Source organism: Cucumis sativus, chromosome 6 (genome assembly GCF_000004075.3).
Source record: "Cucumis sativus cultivar 9930 chromosome 6, Cucumber_9930_V3, whole genome shotgun sequence".
NCBI classification, from domain to species: domain Eukaryota; kingdom Viridiplantae; phylum Streptophyta; class Magnoliopsida; order Cucurbitales; family Cucurbitaceae; genus Cucumis; species Cucumis sativus.
The window spans coordinates 555887-582353 of NC_026660.2; the positions used below are offsets into that span (position 1 = coordinate 555887).

General features: G+C 29.5%; 3 protein-coding genes across 5 annotated transcripts; 1 reads left to right on the forward strand and 2 right to left on the reverse strand.

Moving 5' to 3' along the window:
- Positions 1 to 5: 5 nt before the first annotated feature.
- On the reverse strand, positions 6 to 5348 carry LOC101219549 (sphingoid long-chain bases kinase 2, mitochondrial). The gene is made up of 12 exons (XM_031887470.1): positions 4891 to 5348; positions 4575 to 4651; positions 3201 to 3254; positions 3067 to 3126; positions 2482 to 2559; positions 2284 to 2330; positions 2141 to 2181; positions 1932 to 2016; positions 1724 to 1838; positions 1195 to 1317; positions 1003 to 1103; positions 6 to 440 (listed from the first exon to the last, which is right to left on the reverse strand). The coding sequence occupies exons 1-12, from the start codon at positions 5078 to 5080 to the stop codon at positions 311 to 313; spliced, it is 1101 nt and encodes a 366-aa protein (XP_031743330.1). The 5' UTR covers positions 5081 to 5348; the 3' UTR covers positions 6 to 310.
- A 7408-nt stretch (positions 5349 to 12756) lies between these two features.
- Positions 12757 to 15014, forward strand: LOC101218448 (heavy metal-associated isoprenylated plant protein 39). 3 transcript variants are annotated; one of them, XM_031888114.1, is made up of 3 exons: positions 12757 to 12844; positions 13434 to 13509; positions 14362 to 15014. In XM_031888114.1, the coding sequence occupies exon 3, from the start codon at positions 14379 to 14381 to the stop codon at positions 14895 to 14897; it is 519 nt and encodes a 172-aa protein (XP_031743974.1). In that variant the 5' UTR covers positions 12757 to 12844; positions 13434 to 13509; positions 14362 to 14378; the 3' UTR covers positions 14898 to 15014. The 3 variants fall into 3 exon arrangements, with proteins under 3 accessions (XP_031743974.1, XP_004138486.1, XP_011656358.1); XM_004138438.3 differs by lacking the exon at positions 12757 to 12844 and adding an exon at positions 12858 to 13119; XM_011658056.2 differs by lacking the exon at positions 12757 to 12844 and adding an exon at positions 13131 to 13230.
- A 6685-nt stretch (positions 15015 to 21699) lies between these two features.
- Positions 21700 to 24984, reverse strand: CS-ACS1 (1-aminocyclopropane-1-carboxylate synthase CMW33). Its single transcript, NM_001305713.1, is given in 5 exon segments — positions 21700 to 22338; positions 22851 to 23417; positions 24210 to 24370; positions 24460 to 24591; positions 24681 to 24984. Coding segments are annotated over 5 exon segments (1482 nt in total). The 5' UTR covers positions 24858 to 24984; the 3' UTR covers positions 21700 to 21893.
- Positions 24985 to 26467: the final 1483 nt, after the last annotated feature.

Genomic DNA, 26467 nt, shown 5'->3' on the forward strand with positions numbered 1-26467 from the left:
TTATATAAATCAATTTGAAACTTGTACAGTAAGGTTGTAAAATCTCTTCTTTTTTCTTTTTTTTTTATACATATAAAAAAATAGGTGAAATGATTAAACTCAGCCAAAATGCCAGTTACATTTACAACAGCATTAAAAATAAAGAAGGCTTTGGTACAAAAAGGAACTGTAGCTAATTGAACAAAAGCAAAATAACAGCTTGCTTTGTCTACTCTAATTTGAGAGAGGAGTCCACTTGAGAAAAAAAGGATGCTACGGCTATGAAGCTTTTGCTTATTGTTTCTCTCTCTCTCTGCAAAAGAGCTCATGTTCAGCATATCATTTCAATGGCAGCTGGTAGAATATGGAATTTCCTTGGAAGAAACCCTAAGTGTTCCCCATCAGATTGAACATATATGCTGCCGCTGCAAGAAACTTCTTCCACTTCGATCGAACGAACGCTGCTTGAACAACAAAACGATAAACTGATGATAGTTGCATTGAAAATGAACAAACCCAGAAGCAGTAATAGGAAGTTTTGATTGAGAAAAGGACATCATTGCCAAACAATGATGGAGCTGAAATGTGAAATCATGCTCAATCATATGTTCAACCATGGAAGAGTTACATTGATATCGATCAAAAATTTTGAATTGAGTTCATCAACGTTAACAAAGACTTAACAAGGAAAAAAGGATAATCATATGAGCTTTCTAATTTTGGTTGAGGATACATCAGAATGGCAGAAGTCAGAAGGTTTAACAATATTACTTTTCTTATGGCTTCTCTGCTAGGTAAATAAGGCATCTCCATATAAGTTTGAGTGTAAGTTTTTCTCAAGCAAAAACTTGACAGAAATGAAAATCACAATTCTCCATGCAAATCCAGTTCAATTATAGTTTCTTCACCTCTACTTCCACAAGTCTCCAGCATAAAACAGACGTTGGAGAGAGAAAATTGAAATACAAAATGGAAAATCTAGGCACATTATAATTTATTATAATTTTTAAAGAGATGACTAACCTTCTTGATGTTACATTTTTCACCGTCAAATGTGTCCCATTGTATATTTTATGCAAATTCAGAATAAAGTCATACCACTTGAAATCCTGAAGAATTACTACCTGCAAAGAAAGCAGAGGGAAAGCATCACATAGTTAAGGAGATAAGGAAGGAAAAAGTGATCAAATAAAATTCGACAGAAACAAATTATACCTCTAGACTCCCGTTGGAAGGATCGGCATTTGGCACAATTTTCATACCACCGCCAAAGTATTTAGCATTTCCAATGCATAGAGCAGTTACTTGAGGATACAGCTCCCATTCACCATCATCAACCTGTAAGTTATGGCATTCTACATGGATGAAATTAAATAAAGATGGTAAAAATGCAGTCATCGCCCCCTCCAAAATGGTCTACATTTTGAAACCACCTTGAGGCTGATAGGATCGGTATTAGAGGTTATTAGGGTATTAAGGGCATAACAATAAATAGTTAGGGAGTCGGTTATACTTGGTTATAAATAGAGGGATAGGGGAATGGAGAAAAGAAGCAATATTTAGGTTTTAGGGCTTGAGATTGTGATCTCAAGAAGGGAAGGTCCAAGTACCTTGAATAACTTGATTTACTGTTTATTTCTATTATCTTTTATATTCAATATATCCGGGTTCTATCAAAGGCACCACACCACAATTATTCCATAAAATAAATTAAAAATTCTAGAGTTTCTTTCTATATGCTGACCTTAATCCTAAAATCTCTATTTTGGTGTCCCATAAAGCCTTGCAAAGCACCAATCACATAGCATAAGTTTCCAAATTTCTTGTATCTAGCAGCATAAAAACCAGCTTTTGCACTCCTGCAAAAAGATCCATGCAATAAGATAATTAGATGACCTTAATTAGCATAGTTTGTCGGTTAGCATCAATGATACTGTTTAGATTAACCTTACAAATGAATGTCTGCAACATTTGCAAAGTAATGATTCTCCCCATTATCTTCATTGACAACTCCAACATCAATTCGGGTCCTCAACCCTGCACAATATCTTGCATGAACTACCAATGGTAATGCAATGTTTGTGTGAACAAACAGAGCCATTTACAGTACTTCATCGACAGAAAAATTAGAGGGGAAGACAAAAGAGTGAAACAAGGATACCTTTGGCTATACGGTCCACAGCTTCAAAAGGATTGTTATTCCTAATTAAAAGAATGTTAACCAAGTTTGCTTAACCCCATGGAGGAAGTGATAATTGAAAGTCTCACATCGTACAAAAACCCAATGCAGTAATGTGCACTTACCAACCAAATGTTCTTGCAAAATCCGAACCTGTCCCCAAGGGAATAATCTGCAAGTAGGCACAATAATATATGTAATCCAACAATTCAATAGCATAAATTCATGAAAATAATCTGAACAAGTTACAGACTGATAAACCAGCAGCTAGTAGATAATGGAAATAAGCAACTTAAGATAGTAACAATGAAGGAATCTCTTACACCAAGTGCTGTTGATTTACGTGCTTCTCCATCATTATTAACAATAGGCTTTCCAGCCCAAAAGAAGCCATTAACCACCTGTCAATCAGAACAGATTAATCCCCTCATGCATCAAGTCAAACGTATACAACCAAACATCAATCCTAGAAAATTTCATTAAAAGTTGTAAAATACTTGCTTATATTTAATGGCAATACAAGAGGGTTGCTTGAATCAAAGCCAAGTTAAAAGTTACTTTTATAGAAAACAGACCTTGGTAATTAATCATTATCAAGTACTAAGTTAGTAGGAGAAGAAGAAGACATACTCAAGCTATACTAATGGTTAGATGTTACCACTGAAATCTCCGGGCTCAAAAACTATGGATAGATACAACAAATAGCTTCAAAAAGTTTGAGGTGTTCAAGAGAAACAAAAAAAAATGATGTTCATATACCAATCGAGCAATCACATCATTCAACTTGGGCGTGCAAGCAGTTTGGCTTGGTTTACTGGCTTAAACCAAAGATGACTAAAAAGAAAAGGTAAAACCAAGTCTGCGCTAAGCATTGAAAACTGAACTAATAGAAATGAGTCGTATCATACCTCATGAAAAGTTCCATCTCCTCCTACAGCAATCACAGCATCAGCACCTTCCCGAATTGCCTATAAGTCATTAAGTCAACAAAAAGATCGATAGTAACTATCTGAACTTCCACAAAAAACTAATTCAGACAGACCTCCCTCGTTATATCAATGGCATGGCAAGGACCTGACGTCAGAGATTCACATATCTGTCCACAAAAGTGAACTGTTTAGTTAGTTCATAGATAAATTTCAAGCTACACAAATTAGTGCACACGGAACTATTCACTTATATACTCCATCATAATATGATAAGGAGCTATTACGATTTTCTGGGCTCAACGATATTTGGAAAAAAAAGATCAAAATAACATAAAGAATGAATGAAGATATGGATCATTAGCCAATTTGAAATTTTAATAAAAGCAAATAATAGATCCTTTAAAGGAACAAGAAGTCAGATCTATGAAAAATGTACAAATGAGATACAAATATGCTGACGTTAAGATAAGGAACTTTCTTCTTATTATATATTTATTATTTTCTCAAAATAAGAAATATTCTAGCATTCATCGATGAGATAGAATATACAAGGAAGTAGCAAACCGTAGCCTTAGGATGCTACAAAATGACCAATTGGCTAAAAGAGTGCTCAGTGTAGTCATGCAAATAAGAAAAAATTGTACACCAAGAGAGAACCTAAAAGGATATATTATCCACAGATTTGTCAAAAAGATTTTCCTCTGTCATTGAAGATGCAACCCACTTAAATTAATGCAATAGTACACTGGCGGGTTTAATTAGAACCGCATGGTTATTCAATTAAAATGGTGGGTCGTTGGACAATCTTTGTGGGAGTTGTACGTAAAGAACGGAATACTTGATCAAAAATAAAACTAGATTTTACACTCTAAGCTCAAGCAAGCACATATTTGTGATCCTTTTTAAAAATCTCCTTTTGTCAATGCCAAGGCTAGTTGTCATGATGTTTGAAGGGAGAATAATTATAGGTATCCTTATTTACTTAAAATTCTCTAGAGAGATCATATAACCTATCAGGTATGATCAATTCAAGAAGGGCACAATCATAACCAACAAAGGAATTTATAACTTCCTAACACACCAAATTCTAATAACTACCAACAATCCTAATAATAAAGACTGTCCTAGCTGCTAGTGACAAAAATACTTCTTTTGTCCCTTCTGGCACAAAAATTCACAATTGGAGGTTTAACAAGCAAGTTCAATTATTTTAATAAACAGGCGAACAAATAGAAAGAAAAATATGGAAAACAACTCCTAAAAAACAGATATTCAAATTCCAAACATGTAAACTATGTCAGAAAATAGCTCCACCCAAAGTCTTTGAATCTAGTATTTCTTTTGCAAAATCAGTTACTCCAATAAGCTCCATAAATATAACTCAATATGCTAGATTTACTTCAATGGAGATAGCGAAGTTGAGCCTAGGAACACAATTAGACTCATACGCACAATTCCCCACAGATAACAAGAGAAAAAATTCTCACATTATAATGTTCACCAAGCCGAGTGCGTAGATATGGAACGAGCTTCTTCCATTGCTTCGCCGTCTTACCATTTGCACCTGCATAAGGGCTAAAACATGATCAAACTCCATGACTAGAAATCACCCAATGGCCAATACCATAAGAACTGGAAAACCCCACAAAAATTACAATCTCCAATGAAGTTCCAATAAACTCAAAGCATTGAAGTCTTCAATTACGACACAAATACAAAAAACCCACATTCTAAATTTCCCATTTTTCAACTAAATTCCTCTTCCAATAAAAAAAACAGAAAATTAAGTGACGAGAAACGAACCGCGGGGATTAACAACAAAAACAAGATCGCGACGGCCAGAAGATGAAGAGAAAGAAGACGACCCACGATGAAAAGTTGACCGATCGACATAGAGATCGGGCGCAATGGGCTGTTCGGCCATGGTGATAAAGGGTTTTGTCGCCATGGAAGGTCCCAATGCTAAGTGATAGCAAAGGGAAACAACAACCATCTTCTTAATCGCTGAAATTTCCTTGTCCAATAGGTTAGGAAATTATAGAGTACGATTTGGGGAAATAATAATAATAATCGTAAAAGAAGGAAATGGATAATGACATTAAGGTGATGATTATTAAAACTTCACATTGACATTAACGCAGTTGCTTGAAGAAAAGATTCAAAATTTCACGGTCTTTTTCAAGATTTGCGGCAATTCATGTCCATTTGATCTCCGTAAATCAGAATCTCTTTGCTGGGTGCCGTTTGATTCCGATTATTTTGAAGGAGAAAACTGTAGATTTCGATAATCTGTTTGGTACTAACTTTTGTGTTTCTAAAACCATATTTTAGAGCTTAACAATGGTGAAAGTGAAGATTTTATTTATTTATTTGAGGGAAAACGAGCTTAAAACCTTTGTTTTCTTTTAAGACTTTGTATCCCTTCATCTAAAAAAAACAATGAAGGAATTAAAGTCACATCCAAAATAAAAACGTAACTTATATGTTATTAGAAGAAAAGTGAACCGAAATCACGGTGAACTAAGATTAAAAGTTATTCATAATTTGATATTAGTTGACCTAAATTTATATTAGTGTGTAGAAATTCAACCATTAAACTTTAAAATTGAAATGACCTCTTTCAATATAAATAGACGTCTTTTCTTTTTCTTTTGTTAGGGATTCTTCTCTTTCATTTGAAAGAGTAATCTCCTTATGTTAGAGTCAAGCAAAAACTATAAGTGATGAGAGTGAATAGGAAGCCAAAAATAACACTCTTTTTACTTAGTCACAAAGAAGAAGGAATGCAATAGATCAACTCCAATAGTTAAACTTAATTAACAATTTGATTTTTAATTTTGAAAGGTTAAATTTATTTCCACTCAAATTTTTGTAAGGTTTTTTCCAAATTTTTAAAATATGATTTTCGAAACTTTTTTTAAAAAAATCAATTGATTTGGTTTTTTAAAACTATATAACAAATCAAAAACTTCTAAAATATGAAAAACCAAATAATTTTGACACGATTTGACTTTTCAACCGATAACGAATCAATTTGTCTCTAAATTAAAATTACTTTTGAAAATCAACAATACCAATTCTAACAGTTCATTTTCTTAATCGGACATTTAAAGAAGTTTAACCTATGTTATGATTGTGCAGTGATGATTTTCAAAGTAAACTAAATTAAAAATTAATTAAATTCTTTATTTAAAAGTGTAATTGAAACCACTGTAAGTCTCAATTTAAAAGAAAAATAATCGTAAGAAGAGTGTAAATTGATCAATTAATACCCTACAGAATTCATTATTTAAATTAATTCCTTCCCAATTTAGAAATATAAATTGATACTTTTTTCCAATTAGTTTAGAGTAGTTTAACCGTATAAAAACTATAGATTATAAAATTTCTAATTAATGACATTTTTAAATATAATTAAATGAACTAAAATATCTAGAAAACATAAAAAAATTTCATATTCTATTAACAATATAAATTTATCGTTATCATTATTAATAAAATATAAAGTTTTGCTAAATTTTGTAAATATATATTTTCATATGTTTTATATTTTCATTAGCCTCCTTATTAATTATCATTTAACTTTGTTTTTGATGTCATTGACATATTAAAAATCATTATTATATGTTCTCATAGCATAGGGGATTTAACTTTGAAGGGTCACACTTAAAAAGGCAAAGAGAAGGATAGTCAAAAGAAACATACATTGTTTGAGGCTGAAATTTAAATAGATTAATTTAACTTTTGAGTATGTCATTGGTTTCATAAGTTATCTATAGAGAGAGAGTTGCATCTATTGACTTCACTTCTCAAATTTTTTTTAGGTAGATGTAATGTAAAAGTATTATATAACTGCATGCAACATTTGAAAGTTGAATAATACAATAAAAACAAACATATAGAAAGTTGAAGGGTATTACTATTATCACTGTGTGACGGATAAGAGACTTAAAGTACTTCTAACCTTTACACAAAAGATTATCCTAATAATATTTGAATTAACAAATAATTGAAAGGTTAATATAGTCCATTTGACATGTTAATGAAGTAGGGTCTAACTTAAGAGTCAAAACTAAAAAACGAAAAGGAGTTTAGTTATATCCAATGTATCCATATATCAATTATCAATATAATAACAAAACATTAGTTTATAAAGTTAAATAAACGAGGTTCTTACCCATTTTGAATTAAATGTATTAATCTTTTTAGTGCTTCAAATTAATAAGGTAGACGATCGAGTACACAACTTCATACATGTTAGACAACTTACAGTCAACACCGCCACACTAGCAATCAACCAACATGTCAGCATACATATAACAAATCAAAAAATTTGTATAATCATGTATTGGGTACACGACTTCTCTATCTTATTTTGGTCAAATATTTTTCAACCATCCTAGTTTTTACCATTTTTTTTTTTTTTAAGAAAAATCAAAACTTAGAGTTGTGAAAAGAAAAATCAATTGGATGGTACAAAACAAAAGGCAAGAGAAATCCATTTGAGAAAGCAAAGGTAAGTGTTCTCAATAACTTTAAAAAAGAAACATATCAATGTGACATTGACTATGCCCAATGCCATTATTGTATATAACTTTACGCAATATTTTTGCACCAATAATATACTCCCAACAATTTTAAACAAAAGTGATTCAATAGGAAGTTATATATCAAGTTAGTCCCTCCATCTTCCTATATAACAATTTAATTTCATTTATTTTCATATTTACAATAATTTTGGTTGCCAAACTTTTAATTCACACGACTATTTAGTTAATACTATACAAATTGGTCAAAAAACAGTAAACCTATAGTTTGTGTTACTATTTAAACAAAAATTTACAAAAATGTTTAGGAACGGATCTTCGTATTGTTAGAATCGTTTTTCTAATTTAACGATTGATTTTTCAACAATAATTGATTGATTGAGAGGCACATCCCAAAAGTAGCTTCATTCATTTACAAGTGAATATTTAAGCATTACTTATGTTATGTGTATTAAAGTATTAAAAGATTTGTAGCTTTCAATGTTCTGCTCCTATTATACTAAAACAAAAATTATCTAGTCCGTACACAAATATCTACGACAATTAATTTTCATCTAATTAAAGGTATTGTCTATCCATCTAGCAATGTTGGATTCATAAGAGAAGAAAAAAAATACTATAATTTTTATTTTTGGTATCACAAATTAATAATGATGATGTAACACGCAAATCTTTCGACTTTATTTTTCTTTATTTTAGATATATATATGTTCATACATTTGAAATGATAAATTACTAACTAGGTAGGATGTGACGGTCACACCCTATTAACATATTCTCCTAAAGTTTCCACCACTTTTGTTTTTGGCCACAAAAAGTTTAGGTTGGAGTGATATGTATCAATCAATCTCAAACAAAGAATCTCAAAAAGCAATAATATAACAACAAAAACAACAAAATCACACAATTTCGAAAGTAAGATAAATTTGTTGACGTCAAATAATAATATTCTCGACATTGAATAAATTTCAACTCATTAAAACATATATATATATAATTCTAATTAAAAGCGTTGGAAAATTTAAATCTTCCAAATTCATATATTATCGTTTGGCTAGAAAAATCAAATGAGAGCTAATAATATATGTATGTATTAGCTAACCAATATTATTATCTTCAACAAATGTTGTAGTGTCCCACATGTGTACCTACAAAAATTTGGCAGCCTAAACTTTCAACCATCAAAACCAATTGTTTTGCTTGTAATATGTGTTTTTGGAATTGTTTGTTCGTTTTTTTATATATATTATATACATACTTTTGGGGGTATGAATAGAAAGAAGGCCTTATTTTTGTTAGACAAATTGTGCTGTTAAGATAAGAAAAGAAAAGAAGTCAGTTTTCTTACTGGAGTCTGAGATAGGGTTGTGGTTTAATTAAGTTAGGTTTGAAGATGGATATCTATCCTATTTACTTATAGTGGCGGTTTGAATTATCCGTAGCTACGTTAAATTGTGAACATAACTCAATCTAATTAGTAAAAGCATAAGTTTTCTCGACCAATTATTTGATTCTCCATCAATGCTATAAGATTAGCGTTTTCTTAAATGATAATTGTTATTTTTTTAAAGATCATTGATCCAAAAAAAATATTGTATATTATATATTGTCTAATAGATATATTATTGATAAAAAAAAAAATATATCATATATCAAAAAGATTATACAAAGACTGTTTGTAAGATTGATTAAAAATATATAGTTGAGAGAAATGTATTGGAAAAAGATTATAAAATCCAAATCAAAAGAAGGGAGAAAATTGCATTTGAATCTAATTCCTTATTTCGATATCTTTACCTTGTTTTGATTGCAAACAAAAGAAATAATTCTTTAGCGTTTGATTTTACAATACAACACATAAGGAGAAAACCTACATTAAAATTAAATATTGAGTAAAATGCATTACTTTATATTTATACTTTATGTATCTTTAAAAATTAAACTTTAGAGAATATAGGCATGATCCATACATCTAGCATGTTTCCTTTAGTTTTTAATCAATCTTTTTAAAAATATATTGCGGTTAATTCGATGCACAAAGATAAATGATGTGTAGTATATTTGTAAGTATTTTTAATTTAACAAACTTGAATGAACAAAGTAGATTTGGAGATGGAAGGGGTTAAGTTTTATTTTTTAAGAAAAAGTTTAATTAGTATATTGGAGTATTTTGATCCAAATGAATCAAAACAAAAAATACATTAATGGAGAGGTTGTGTAAGACAATTTAATATAAACCATATTTGTAGCTAAGATAAATACAAAGCCACTTGTTTTTTGGCCAAACAAAATTTGTCTTTAATATTATTGGCGTGGTTCCTTTAATTAGAAGGGAAAATGGTCATCCACTTTTAACCCCCTATTTAATTATTTGGCTCTTCCTCATAACCCATCATTCCTTTGGACATTATTATTATTATTATTATTATTAAAATATACATTTGAGAATTTTAAGATCTAAAATCTCTCACCTTTGCTTTTCAACTTATTTTAGAGATTACTGTCTTTACAACATTAATTATTTATCAGTTTTTGTCTCTATCTTCTTATTTAAATTATTTAGCCCTTTAATTTAATAAATCATGAAACAAAGCTTTAAAATCATTTATTTTTGTTTTAAACGGTGAGAAAATTATAAATTTAATCAACCGTGAGAAAATTTGATTATTAATTTTCTGGATGACATTCTATGTAAGAGACATTGATAATGAACATTTGTTTTAGAAATGCCTTTAATTTTAATTTTTTATAATGAAAAATTTCCCCAAATCTTCGCAACTAAAAGAAGCCAAAAAGTTATTTAAAACATAAATTTATAAAAACAAAAAGTAGATATTATAATTCTTTTTCTTAAATGACATTTTTTTTTTAATTTTTGAAAAGGTAAATGACATATTTTAATCTAATCTACAAAGAGTTCGATAACTATTTGAAAAGAACAAATGACTTATATATAATGATTACATAATATGTAATGTATTATTTAGTAGCTCAAGTTGATGGTACGTGGCTAATTTGAATTTCCTGGTGATTAATAAATACATAGGCAGGCATCATTCTTGTTCTTTTTTTTTCTTTTTAGAATGGAAAACGACGTGATTTCCTAATGAGATCCGAACTCATATACAAAATTTAAGCCAAAAGGTAAATGAAAATAAGTTTTGGTAGGATGCAATCGGGAGGAGCAGAGTAGAATAAAAAAAGATTCGTAATTATACGATCAGAGGCATGGCGATGTTGACACGTCAGCTAATGAAGACACGTGGATGAAAGAAGATTGTTGACGTGGGTGAGATCTACGGTGGGTGGCGGGGAGTGGGGCCGTGTACTAGCCGCCCAGATGGGGAAAACACGTGGATGGGTTATTTCTGACGATGACCATAAGTGGGATCCACATAAAGTGAATTGTTTTTATTATTCCTATAATGATATGGCCTAAATTGACTGCTATTCTGAAACCCCCACCCCCACCACCACCAACCGCCATTCAAACGTCCATTGGTTTCTTACGCGCCGCCGTCTCTTCATAATGCTGGGTTCTTCTTTTATTTATCTTTCTAATGCGTGGCGCCTGATTTCATTAATATTTTCATTTTTCTTTTTAAACAACGGAATTGCATCAAAAAAATGTCCAATTTTTACCGTATATTAAAATTTTGTATTCTATAATAATAAACATTCATATCTCTTTTATCGTTTTTACTTGACATAGAAATAAAAAGTTTATCAATTTCTATTTTCTTTTATATAGAATTTAAATTTTTATTATAGTTTATAAATATTTTAATTTACTTTACCATATTTAAAGATATCTCTTTTAAATTTTTATATTTTCATCATTTTTTCTTTTAAAATAGGACAATTCTACTCCAAAATATTAAAACTATTTATCGAATATAGTGAATTTATTTAACTCTTTCATTTGAATTTTTTTATAAATTTTATAAATAATTTGGTTTTTGTGTGTTATTGATAGCAATTTTTATAAGAAATGGGTGAAATTGGCCGAAAACGTTAGAAATTTTATTTTCTTTATCTAAAAGTTATGATTTGTTACTTAATAACCATTTTAAAATGAAATTTATTTGTATTAATATTAATTTTACTTTAATAATACTTTGTTATTACCATTGATTTAATTTTATTTTTAATTTACGTACTTAGATATAATTTCACTTTTACCGCACTACATCATTGAAAAAAAGTGTGTTTGAATTTTCACTTCATACGTGGAACTAACGAAAGAAAATACAAATATTGGTTTACCTTTTATGTTGATACTAAATCTAAAATATTTAAGAAACGTCGGCATGTATTTATTTAAATGGACAGAAAACAAAATTTTGGGTCCAAATGTTTGTTTATTCCTAATTTATCAAATTGCCCAAAACACCCCGTCGTGAAATAAAATAAAGAAAAGAAAAAGGAATATAGGAGAAAGCAATGGAAGTAAATTGAAATAATTAAGAATTAGAAGGGAGAAGTCACAGAAAGATCACAAATTCGCCATTTCTGACTTCAACAAAGTTGACAATACCAAAATTTTGAAAAAGATACTTAAGACTTTAAGATGTAAAAGAAAAAAATATTTACTGAATAAGATGATTGTGACATTGTAGCCACTTGTTGTTTGTTTCTTTTGTTGGTACACTTGAGTTACTTTTGAAATAATATGTAGTAAACAAATATTTTATAGTTTTTAGGCGAATTAAAACTTACGTTTATTATTTATATAGTATAGATTCATCATAATTTACAAGTAATAAGTTTTTCTTTTTTTTTTTACTATATAAACCATCAATAAATAAATATAGACAAAAATATGGACTATGTGGGTAAAAGTTTAAGACATTGCTCAAATCTTTGAAGAGCAAAGTATATTAGAGTAAAAGGCCCATCATTGTTCTCACGCGCCGTCGTTTGTTGCTTGATTTCCGAAAGAGCTAGCGCGTGAATCTCTTCACGCGCCACCTGTTAGAATTAAGAAAACGAATCTCGAAGATTTGAGGGTGGGAATAAGGCGGCGCGTGGAACTCACGTAGACCAAGCCACTATGCATTCACTGTATTAAGGAAAACAATTTAGGTTTGCGGTGTGGGTTTAGGTTACTGCTTGACAGTGCATGGGTTTTGAAAAATTTAGGAGAGAGTGGTTCTCTCAAATACCCTCAAATCTCCACCATCTCCCTCTCTTCACTTTCTCTCACAAAGGTTTCTTCTTTTTCTCTCTCCTACTCTGCCAATTCTTGTTTGGACTCAAATTTTTCCTCTTCTTTCTTTTTTATTTGGTACTACAAAGGCTGCCCAAAAAATAAACCTCACTCTCCATCTTTTTCAACAAAAGCATAATTCTACTTGTGCTCTTCATCTTCTTCATCTCTCTCTCTCTCTCTCTCTCTCTAATCAATAACCCATTTCTTCTTATCCTTTTTCTCTTCATTCTTCATCCATTCATCTCTCTCAATAAACTCAACATAACTATGAAGGTTTCTTCTTTCTCTATCTTTTAATTTCTTACGTTGATCTCATAAATTGAGTTTTTTTTCCCCTTTTCTGAGAATCTAAGACATGGGTTTCAGAGCTTGGATTCTTTCATGGTGGATTCCCCTCCAAAAAAATTGATCTTTTTGAACTTTTTCTTGGATTTTGATTATATTTCTATTTTGGGTTTTCCCTTTTGATAAAATTAGGGTATTTTTTCTTTTAAATTGATGATATGTGGATGGATCCTTATCTATAGATCTCTTTATTCTTATTCTTATTCTTATTCTAATTCCTTTGTTTTTTTTGGGTTTGGCAGAAGTTAATATTGAAATTGGATTTACATGATGACAAAGCTAAGCAGAAGGCTTTGAAGACAGTTTCTGCACTTTCAGGTTCTTTTTATTTTTCTCTCTATTTATTTATTTATTTTCTCTAAAGTGAAGCTAATTAATTAATTTTGTATCTAACTTAGATTGCTTAGAGACAAAATCTCTTTAAACTCTTTTTAAAAATTACATATAAATGTCTCTCTCAAAAGAAATTCTGCGTTGGGTGTGATGTATGTATATGTTGATTGTTGAGAGATTTTGATCCTCTAACTTACCCCAACCCCACCACCAAACCTAACCCACATGCCCTTTCCTTTGGCTGCTTTAATTTTCACTGATCTTTATTAAATTATTATAGAAAAAAATGATTAAGGTTTTCTTTAATCATAAAAAAAAAACCACTTTCAAATGTTTCCCATCCACAATAATATTATATTTACTACATAATCACTGTTCAAAAGGTTGATTTGATCTCATAAGGAATATTCTCTCCATAGAAACAAAAAGATGTCTCATCTAATCTAACAGATATGAAATTATTTAGGTACCAGTTATATTTAATTTTTTTAAAAGAAGTATTTTTAATTAAAATGAAATCCATCTGTTGGTATTATAATTACTGTTTTTCAAAACGAAATGACAATGGAAGGATGGAGGAGTTTGAACATCAACATGTAAAATTACTACTACTATCAAATCACAAAAGCTTAGTCAACGAGTTTTGGGTTAGAACTTATTCTTTTCAACGAAGATATGTAACAATGTATACAGATTTTTGTCACTAATTCGACTCCTATCAGCCATATAATTGATCATTCAGTTGAAAGGACTCTAAGAATAATTGACCTAAATTAGATATGATCGTTATATATTTGCGTCTTTCTTTAAATAAACTTTACTTTGATCGGATTGTAGGGATTGATTTAATTGCAATGGACATGAAAGAGAGGAAGCTAACAGTAATTGGGACAGTGGATCCGGTGAATGTAGTAAGCAAATTGAGGAAATATTGGCCAACACATATAATTTCAGTAGGGCCAGCAGTAGAGCCCAAGAAGGAAGAACCAAAGAAGGAGGAGCCCAAAAAAGAGGAAGGGAAGAAAGAAGAGGAAGGCAAGAAGGAGGAGCCAAAGAAAGAAGGAGATGACAAAAAAGACGAAGCAAAGAAAGACGAGTCGAAGAAGGACGATGACAAAAAAGATGAGCCAAAGAAGGAAGGTGAAAAGAAGGAAGAAGAGAAGAAGAAAGAGCAACCGCAAGTAGCTGTGCCAGTACCAATGCCAATGCCGATGCAGATGCCGATGCCGATGCCAATGCCGATGCACATGCAACAGCATGACCCAAGAATAATGGAGATGGTTAAGGCTTATAGAGCATATAACCCTCATTTGACCACTTATTATCATGTTCAAAGCATGGAAGAGAACCCAAATGCTTGTGTTATTTGTTAAGTTCTACTTTTCTATATCTATGGAGCCTTTTTGGAAACTTTTGGTGATATATATATGCATTTGAAGCTAAAGCTCTCTTTTGTAAATAAAAAAAAAAAAAACACAATTATTATGCCTTTTTTGGTGTTTTGTTAACTACCCAAGTATTTTATTTTCATTTGTCTAGAAATATTCAATAAATTTTGTTTTCTTTTGCAGAAATGTTGTTAATATTGTTTGGTATTCGTCATGTCTTTCGAGAAGAACAAATTTATTCATGTTATTGTGGCTCTTGACATCCTTTTAAGGCTTCTTTTTCATTGAAAAATATGTATTTCTTGATAGTACTACCTTCCTTCGTCATGGATGGTGTTGCGTTGGCTGTTTGTCTTGGGGCATTTGTTGGATTGAAAATCTGCAATGCATATCTTAATATTTGATTATATTATATATATGGTTGAATTAATTATAAAGTTGTAAATCTCTACCTCTAGATTTTCAAAGGTTTCCTTCCATATGTTAGTCAAATAGTCAAAAAGTAAGATCACTATATATACACACAATATCTAAATTTATTAATGTTATTGTGACTTGTCTAATGTGTCATCAAAAGGGGTAGCGGTTTGTGTGGAGTTAGGTAGTTGGTCAAAACTAAACATTGTCAGCATATTTATTTTATAACAATTAAACCATATGGTTTTGATTTAGAAGATATATACGATTCCAATTTAAATTCTAAATGTGGACATTTGATATACCAAAGCTCTCAAACATATTGAATTTAATAAGATTATATATTTTACATTTCTCAAACAAGTTAAAATGATTATTATTTGTAATAATACGTTTTATTACATACACAAATATTGGTTAACGCTTATTTATGCCAATGCCGACGTATAAAAACATTGATGAAAATTTAATGCATGATTACAATAATGTCAACAATCAAATAAAACTGCGTTGACATATGTATGGTAAAAGTTAAATTTGGTCACTAACACATATATTATATAACAATTGAGCTACCCTCCTTTTCAATACTATTTGATAAATCTCTATAATAACACTAATTTTTCTATTACATCACATCGAGAGAGATGTCAAAATTAAAATTCTTTCTTTTAAGCATATGTGGATATGGTTTGATAATTGGTAATGTAACATTGGTTGTTGTAGTGGAGTTTTAGTTAATGATGTTTATTTTGAACAATATTTTGTGGGCTTTTTCTTCTTCTTTTTTTGTATTTTTCTTTGTTAATTTTCATGCAACGAAGATATCAATAATGCATATCAATGGAGGAAGGTGGTGGGTTATGGCAATCATTGTATTTTTCTTCTTCCACCCCAAAAAGAAATGGCATTATTTTGTTGGAAAAGATGCTTCCTTTGAGAATTTTTTCTTTGTCAATTAATAGTTCAATAATATATACTCTCTATTCATTATTTTCTCATTCAACTAAAAAATAATACATTTTAGTACATTATCTCTTTTTCATGTCTTTCCAAATAAAATAGAGACAATATTGTACCTAAAAATTTCAGGTACCACATCATGTGAGGGGTGTAAAGGTCAGTGAAAAAGTAACATATATAAACTAAACTAGAGATTCAATATTAAAGTTATAAAAAGAAATAACGTAGAAGAATCGATAACCCTAATTCAGTGCTTAACACCTACATATGTGTGATATACCTGAATAAGAAGAATGTTAACTAGAGTACATGAAAAGGATTACAAGTGACAACTTATTTTTTTCAGTACTTTTGATATACTCTAACAATCACTTACCCTACTCCTAAGTAGTTGAAATTTGATAGTATTTTGTAAACTAAATTTTTTCCACGTGTCATAACATTGTTTTAATAAGCCCAAAAGGCCTTTCAACTGTGAAAAGCCCAAAACCAGTTTGGTAGAAACTCTATTCATGAGTATACATGACAAGTTATTAATTAAATTTAAAATATTAGAATATGCATTAAAATTTTAAATAAATTATAAATATAGTAAATTTTGTCTTAATTTATAATTAAGAATCTATTACAAATAAGTCATATTCTAAATATCGGTCTATCAGTAATAAACAATAAAAATGTGTTTGAGACTAGGAGTGTGTTATTATAGTCTTAAATTATTATAGTTGAATTACACTAGTTAGTGTTTTGGTTATAAATTAGTTTAGTTTGGATTATACTAATATGTGTTTGGGATCTAAATTATTTTAGTTTGAGAAGAAAATAATAAACGACACTATATCAAAGAATTAGAAAAATTACAAAAGACATGGGGAGGAAAGAGGGAAAATTATATCAAACCTACGACTGCATCCTTTATTTTTAAAATGAAAACAAAAATTACTTCACAAAAACATTGAAGAAGTTTTAAATTATCATTTGAAACTGACGTTGACGAGTAAAAATACATTTAATAAATCTTTTGATCCCAATAGATTTATTAACTAATATATATATCTTAAGATTCTTTTAATTCACATCGAACGAGAACATTTGAAACTTATCTTATGACGTCTCTTAGTTAAGTTATTATAGTTTTACGTCCTCTCCGGAATGGTGACGGTAAGTTTTTAATAATGATGAAAGTCCCATCATTTTGTTTTAGAAAAGAAAACATATTTAAAATCAAACTAATTAAATAAATAGTATAAATGGATAAAGTAATCAATTTAAATTCATATTTTTCGATTATCGGTAGGAGTGGGAGAAGAAAATTTAAACTCAAACTTCATTTGAACAAATGGATGAGAAGGGCATCTACTTTACAGCTAAACATTTTGACTATTAATTCTTTATATATATATACATTATTCAAACTTATGATCCTACTTTTTTTCCAAGTAATTAATATTTTTAATTTTTTAAAAAATACAATAGACACAGACTTTTCTAATATACCATGATAGTATTAATTCCTTAGCTAGAATGGAAATTTTTGCACAATTTTGATAAGGATTAGATGTCTTTTCATTTGGATTAGAATTTAGAACTGTTTTATTCTATATTAATGTTTAAAATGTGCTTATATTAAATAAATTATAATATTTTTTTTAGGTTTTATTCATCAATTTAATCTCTAAATTTTTAACAATTTTTTTTAAAAAAAATTATTTGCATTCCCTTAATTATAATTAGTAAATGAAGAACACTCTTTTATATGGGCATTATTCATTCTTTCAATTATTTTCTTCACATAAATGAAATTTAAAATATTATTATACATAAATAAACAATAGTAATCAGCACTCTTTTTCTAATATGGTAGCAAAAAAAATATAGTTTTCACTCTAACCAAAAAACAATTTAAATTAAATAAATCTGACGTATGTTTTAATATCAATGACTTGTTTTACCATCAACAAACATCTTTTAAATTTTCTCATTTGTCTACAATCGAATGTTCGTCTAAGAGAATTGTTGACTTGAGCAAAAAAAAAAAAAAAAAAACTCTTATTCTTATTTGTTTATTCACTTGCTTGGATAATTTTATATAATCTACACTTCCATTTTTGGAATAAATTTTATCTTTCACTTAATTTTCATTCTTATTTGAATGTGGAATAATAATGAAACTTTGGATAATTCCACATGCATTCAAACTCCCATTAATCTTAACAATTTTCTACTCTAAAAGATTTATAAAAAGTAAAGAAAGTAAGATATTAAGAAACTTAAGAGAATAGTAATAATTCTTTTCCATAGTTTATAAGCTTCTGTATAAGTTACCCATATGACAATACAAAACATATATTGATAAATATTCCAAACACCATCCAAACTAAACACACGACAAAACAGAAAATCAAAGCGCATGATAATTTGGTAACCATGCTAAATAAATGAAAAGAAATAATCTAAATTTTCATAATCAAAAACTAAAAAAACAAAAGGGGTTAGAGTCGAATTAATTAATTACCAAATAGGGCAAAAGTTTGTAGAAAATCATCCAAAAAGAGATGAGGAGGAGAAAAGTGTTTGATGAAAAAGAAAGGCATTTGATTATATATATATATATTGTTTTACGTCCAAACTTGGTATGTTTTTTCATTTGGTTCATATACATATAAATATCCACTTGTCTTCCAAATATAATTTCTCCATAATATAATAGAGAGAGAGGGAGAGGGAGAGGGAGAGAGTTTGGCCAGAAACACACACATACACACAGTGTCCACTTTGCTAACAAATGGCCGGCGCTGCCTTTTATTTAATTCCAATACGCAACAAACATTCTCCATATTTATATCTATATATATTGACCTTTATATAATATATACACTATAAAACCATTCTTCTATTATTCTAAATCTTACTCTCATTATTTCTTTCATCAATTAGGGTTGTTTCATTTTATACGTACACTCTTTAGTCTTTTTGTTGTTGCAATAAATATATGTATTGTAAAAAGTAATGAATTCAACCATCAACCTTTTATGTGATCATATATAAATGTCTCTTATCCGATTAAACTATGTTTTGATAATTGACTATTTTTTATTTTCTCATCATTTCATTTCATTTTACCTATGTGCAACACTTGTATTCTTATCCCATCTTTAAAATAAACACTTACTTTTATTATATCTTTGTTTAGTATATTGTTTTAATTAATTATATTGATTTCATAACTTCTGTAAACATCTTTAATTAAATTCAAGTTAAATAATTATCAAAACTATTTTTTTTTCTTTGACAAAATTTTAACTTGATTTGCACTAGACTGATTTTTTGCGTTTTAAAATTTAATCTTCTTTAAATCAAATCTAATATTAAAAAGTAAACTCACAATTAATATTAAAAAATAAATTAGGCAAATTTCAACCAAATAAAAAACACATCCATCAATTACAAAATACTGTAAACTCAATCATATAAAATTACTCTAACCTAACCACACAACTTCGTTCAAATCTGTATCTCAAAGAAAAGAAGAAGAAGAAGAAAAAGAGGGGGAAAAGAAGAAAAGAAGTCTAGTCCAATCCCACTACCAAATGGTCAATGTCAACTACACACTTTGTTTTACAATAATATCAAAAATTCATCTAATGGAAGATCTCCAATTATTTTTACCCTTTACTAAAGATAATAATTAAAAAAGAAAAGAGAATATTTCAAGGAATTGGGTTTTCCTCCCCATTAACAAAGGTCTTTATTGACACATTTTAGTCCTTTTGGGGGCAATTGTTGGCTGTACAGTGTATATACTGTATAGTACTCTTGATGACTGTGCTTCCACAACTGTATTTAAGGTTGGTGACCAAAGTTTAATTGTGCAAGAAAATTAAATACCCTATTTTTGCGTCTCATTATTTGCAATCCAACCCAATTTTCTTCCCTATTTTAATACATACACTTTTCTACTACTAACCTTAGGAACAATTTTTCTTTGGTCACTAGATTTCCGTTATCAAAATTCACTTTTTAAAATTATTACTTTTACCATTTTAGTTGAATTAAATTAAAAAGGAGTTAGTTAGCATTATATCAATGATCAAACATTTAAAGCAGTAGCAGATGTAGCACGATATAAAAGAATTTATAAATTTAACAAAATTTATGTTCGATAGGTAGAAATTTATCGGTGATCTATGATAGACTATATCACTAATAGTAGTTCATTAGTGTTATAGTCTTATCACTAATATGAGTCTATTAGTCATCTAATCTATCGTTAACAGAATATTATTAACACTAAAATTGCAAATCTTTGTAATTATCCTAAATCAAGCCATTACAATCAACAACCTTACAATTATATATTGGACTCACCCACATCTGGCATAACTCTTTAAAAATATGGATTTGCTTTTCTTTTGAGAATAAATTAGAAAGAAAAATTAATATTTATTCAAAGTCAAGAAAATGTGTCACTCATGACACACGACATGACACAAAGATATGTCGTTATCATTATAGTGATTAATCCAACAAACGTAATAATCTTGAACATACCATACTTTTTGTGAATGTATATATTTAAAGTCAATAAAGTTTCTTTATATAATATTACATCCTTTTGAGTATGAACATTTTTGGATTTTGATGTTATCAAGAAATTTCCATAACAAGAAATATAATATATGCATGTATGTATCTTCCCTTTTGACTAAAGTTTTTCTATTCAATTGGAATATCTCATTGTACTTCTTTATTTTTTGCATTAAAATAATTGAAAGAAGAATATACACAATCCAAATACATCAAAATTACTCTTCCCTTTAAACTTTACCCTTGTTATTTTTTCATGGCACTTGCATAATTGGAAAATTTTATTTATGAATATGTAAAAATAGGAAAATTTTATAGTACTATGATTATACTTAAATGATTCATTAATTTATTAAAATATTTATATTGTATGGATCCAACATAATTATTAATAGCTACTAAGATGACCGAAAAATTTCATACGGTTATAATACTAGAAATTTTCTTGTAAAAATGTCACAAAAGAAATTAAAGATAATTATTTCTCTTCATTTAATAATAACAAACATACATAAAAATTCAACTTGTAATTACATTAATACAAGTGTTCCCAAAGGTTAGCTATCCAAAGGGAAATAATACCCATAAAAATAGAACCAAACCCTTAGCTTATGATCAATCATCACATCTTCTATCATATCCTCCCACCAAAAAAATATGAAAGGTTAACCATATTCACAGTGGGAAAAAATATACTATTTCCTATTTCTATATTTAAAATAAACCCAAAGAAGAAAAATAAAACTTTAAGAGAATACTAATCATGTGTTCTCCTTGAAAGCTACACATTTGAATTTATGTATGCAATATTTTTTTTTTTCCTCATAAGTAGGTGGATTGCGGATAAGTTTAAGATGACTTTTGAAAGAAGTGTTTTTTTTGGAGTGAAAATACTTTCTTTCACAGATGGTTTTAAAAATTTCAAAGTATATATGAAAATTTTGAAAAATAGCTATTGATTAACTCTAAAAAAACACTTTTTAGAAAAAGTCAATGTCAAATAACTCATCCTCATTAAGTCTTGGCTCTCACTAACGGGGAGTGAGGTGACATCATGTGGGGAGATTTAAGAACGTTGCCCTCCTCATATCTTCTCCCAGAGAACGAGAAGCTTAACCTTAGCTTATTCTCTCGAGGCTTCTTCTTTGGTGGCATTGGGATGGTATTGTTTTCCTTTTTGTCGATCTTTCCAACGAAGCTATGGATTCTACCGAGAGCAACATCGACGGTGTTATCGTCCATGTTTGCAAAACAAACTCGAAACCAACCTGGCTCAGTGACACGAAAGGATGAGCCAGGAGAAACATTGAGCTTCACTTCATTGATAATCACTCGCCAAAGCTCCATTTCTGATTCAAAGCTTTGGTCTTTTAATAGCTTCCTCAAATCCATCCATACAAAAAGCCCCGCATTGCCATTCAAGCAAGTGATTCCCATTTTCTCTAGCTCTTTTGTGAATCTGGAAATATGAATGCATCGTTAGATTTATGGTAAAATTAAAACTAAAATTAATACATTTTTTTTAAAATTGACATATAACAGCTAAATTATTTAATACTTTTTTAGATAAAAGTTAAGTGTAACCCAACCTGTATCAAAATAGTTATTCATATATAAAATTAATTATCTTTATATATATATAGTTTTTGTATTATATTGTCATTTCTTCCCTTTGACAACATATATAGTGACATCTTGGATTTTGTGCAAAACTTCAAACTTGCAAACGAAGGGTTGATAAAGTTACCATAAAAATAATTAAATATTAAAGTCTTATTTTACTTCATTCAAATTTGACTTCTTTTTTTAAAAAAATCAAAATAAACACATCTTTAAATTTTTTAAAAGATAATTATTTTGGTCCATATAAATAGATGTTAAAAGATTAATCGGTCAAAATCAAGAATTTTCATTTTTAAAAGCACATCATGCATAACCAAAAGAAAGTTAAATAATGATAGTTTAACAAACCTTGCATGTCTTTTTGCGAGCCGTTTTGAGTTTTCAACCAAAAAGTTGTCAACAAACTCGTCATCGGAGAGCATAGCAGCGAGCAAATGTTGCGTTTGGGATGAAACTAAGCCAAAACTCGACATCTTACGAGCAATGCTCACGACAGTATCGTTATAAGAATAAAGAATTCCAACCCTAAAACCAGGGAGTCCCATATCTTTGGACAAACTAGAAAGTATATGAATGAGTTCCTTCTTGCAATGGTCCATTTCTTCAATAATTTCAGCAATGCTAATGAAGCTTGGGGATTTGAAGACAGTGGCACAGTAAATTTCATCGCAAACTAAGTGAATATTATTGTCATTCACAAAGTTGACAAGGCTTTTGAGAGTGTCACGATCGTATATTGTGCCTAAGGGATTTGAAGGATTGGTTATTATAAGACCCTTTACTTTGATATTGCTTTCTTCAGCCTTTTTATATGCTACTTCCAAGGCTTCCCTTGTGATTTGGAAGTTGTTCGAGCTGTTGCAATGAACTGGAATTATTTGTGCTCGTGTTCTCCATTGAAGATCTCTATCAAACCTGCAAAACCATACCCAATTGTCAAAATACAAAGATTTTTCGTATATATTTCTACAACAATATGATACTGCGTGTTCACTCAAAATTTTAAATAGTTATAATATGAATGGTGGCTCTATAATATAAAAAAGCAATAAAATAGATGAATGAATTGTTAAAAACACTAATAGATATTTTCTTGGAGAAGAAGGAAGTTGGTCTAAAGTCATTAATGGAGAAATGTACAGGCTAGACTTAGTGGAGAGTGAGTTGTTGGAATTATTAATATAAGTAAATAAATACTTAGGAACCACAACATAAGTTATTTTATTTAAGTGGATTATTATGATTAAAGTCAAAAGGGGTTTCAATAAATTTAAGAAATAAATAATTTTTTTTTTCTTTTGTCCCTATAAAGCATGATTTACTAAATAAATAAAGTTTTAACATTTTAAAAAGTTGACTTGGGAGAGGTCTAATTTTTATTCTTCATTGAAATTATGACTTTATATATTTGAAGAGAATGGCTTTGAAGATTTGACCTTATAAAAAATTCAAAACTTTCATATAGAATAATTTATATAGTAATTAATTTTGTCAAATGGGTTCTCTCCCTCTCTTTTCTCATTCTAGATTGAACATAAGGAATATTGACTCTTAAAAACTTCCTCTCTCTTTTTCTCTCTCCATGGAAAAATGAAAAGGATAGATTTTTTTTCTTGAGGAAAAATAAAGTAAATAACCCAACTCTTACAATGGTGGTGAGTAAAAAGATGATGAAGAAGAAGAAGGAGGAGGAGGAGGAGAACTCACGCTGCATAATATGGAGAAGGAATCAAAAAGGCATCGCCCGGATCGGCTAAACAAAAGATGACGGCTTCGCTCGCCCCAGTAGCACCGCCGCCCATCACGATCCGACTTGGGTCGAATTTCACCCTCCCACCCCTCGCCTTCCCCATAAAACTCGCAATCGCCTAAACAAGAGAGAAAAAAATTCATCAGCTTTAAAAAGCTCTGGAATAACTCGAGATGTAGTATGTAAGAGGTTTTATGTATATAGTACATTTCGAAACTCTGGCAAGCCGTGGTAATCTTGGAAGTTAGCAATGTCCTTGAAGTTCAGGAGACCTTCGTCGGTACAAATCGAAGCTTTCGGATGTTTTTTAATCCAATCGACAAGCAAGTCGGGAGAAAGCTGTTAAAATTTCACAAACAAAAAAAGTTAAACCAAACCCTGCTTGAGATGATGAAAACTATGAAAATGACAAAATCTCTATACAAAACCTGATTTTCTGCTAAACCCATCTGAATAACACCTGAAGGATTATTCTCCGGGTGAAACGGATCGTTATCGTACGCTTTCCACCCGTCGAAATAGGGTGAATCCTCGCCGTGACCGTCGCTGATAGCAATCTTAGAAAGAAGAACTTGGTTTGTTTCATGAGTTTGATGGAACCCCATTTTAATATTGATATAAACTTAAAAAAATCTCCTTGTTGATGGTTGTTTTTTCTTAGGGGAGGGTATAAAACTCTCTCTGTGAAAGTAGTTTTCTTTAAGAAAAAAAATGAGAGGGTTTGGGTGTTTCTTTTTTCAATATAGGAAAGGAAGAAGAGGAGGGGAGGTGAATTTATAAGCAGTGAGGGTTGGATCAAATTCTTTACATGGAAAATCAAACGTGAAGAAAATTCAATATTTCAAAGTTCAAAACATGGAAAAAAATAAAGAAAAAAAATAAAAAATAAATAAATAAATAAATAATAAATAGTGATGGTTTTCTTCTGTGTGTGTAATGGAAATAAAAGAAGAAAAGAAAAAGAAAAAGGGAGAAAATGAAAATAGGAAGAGAGAGTTAAAATGGGAATTTGGTCAATAAGGGGGAAAGGGGTTTGCGTGGAGAGTGGTGATTGAAGGAAGGACCAGACGATGACACAAATATCTGACCGCACGCTCCCCCGCGCGTGTGACAGAATTCTTTTATTTCCAAACCCAAAAACTATACACTAAATTAATCTTCTTTTCTTTTCTTAATAACACTTTTCTCTATATTCTTCCATTTCTCTCTTCTTCTCTATATCTTTTCTTATGCTCATTTTAGACCTAACCACGATATTCAAATAGAGGTGAAATCTTCATTATTTTGGAGGTCATCTCTTTCTCTTAACATTATAAATTTTTTATTATAAGTTTATGTAACTTTGATAAATCATTCTTACTCACTTACTCACATTTCTACATCAACAATGTTTATGATTATAATATTCTCAAACTTATATATGGATTCAAAATCAATATTTCAGTCTTTCAACGTTTTTAAAATCAATCATTTCCATTCTGATATTTGTTTTGATGATAATATATATACACAATTGGCCGTCAACTTGCTATAATATAATATGTGTATTATAATATCCAAATGTATATGTCTATATATTAAACTCACTAGGTTTGTTGAGGTCAGTATTTGAAAATTAGATATGTGGTGGCAATGACCCAAACCTATTTATTTTATTACTTTCAACTATTCCGACTAACATTAGATATGATTTCAACATGGTTAAAAACTAAAAGTAGGGTTGATTTTTCTTCATTCGAGCGACTAAACCAGACATTTTAAAATTTTATAGACAAAATTACAATCATATTTAAAATTTAACCATCAACGGTAGAATTGGGATTTTAATTCAAATATAATATTTAAAATTATTTTCAAACAAATATTCTATCCAAATTTGAATGGTTGAAGAACATTTATTTTTTTATTGTGCAAGTTCTTGAATTTATAAATTTATTACACATTTTGAGGATGTTTTTTAAGTTTAAAAATTGTTGCTTTGGTCTAAAAACTTGGACTAGATTTCTGATTTAGTTTTTAAGGATTTTGATGGGTGTAATTTAATACAAATCCCTAAAATTAATTTTTGATTAAGATTTGTCATTAGTAGGGATACTTACTCTTTAATCTAATTGTATAAGTCAATTTGACTAAGATATTTGAAATTTTAAATAAGGAAAAACCATTGTTGAGGGAATCTTATTGTTAATTATATAAATAAAAGGACGAGAAAATT

Coding starts and splice junctions, on each gene's coding strand:
- LOC101219549 (XM_031887470.1), bottom strand. CDS start 5,080: ATGGTTGTTGTTTCCCTTTGCTATCACTTAGCATTGGGACCTTCCATG. Junction 3,127..3,200: donor CCATTGATATAACGAGGGAG/GTCTGTCTGAAT, acceptor AATGACTTATAG/GCAATTCGGGAAGGTGCTGA. Junction 1,839..1,931: donor AATGTTGCAGACATTCATTT/GTAAGGTTAATC, acceptor ATCTTTTTGCAG/GAGTGCAAAAGCTGGTTTTT.
- LOC101218448 (XM_004138438.3), top strand. Junction 13,510..14,361: donor GACAGTTTCTGCACTTTCAG/GTTCTTTTTATT, acceptor ATCGGATTGTAG/GGATTGATTTAATTGCAATG.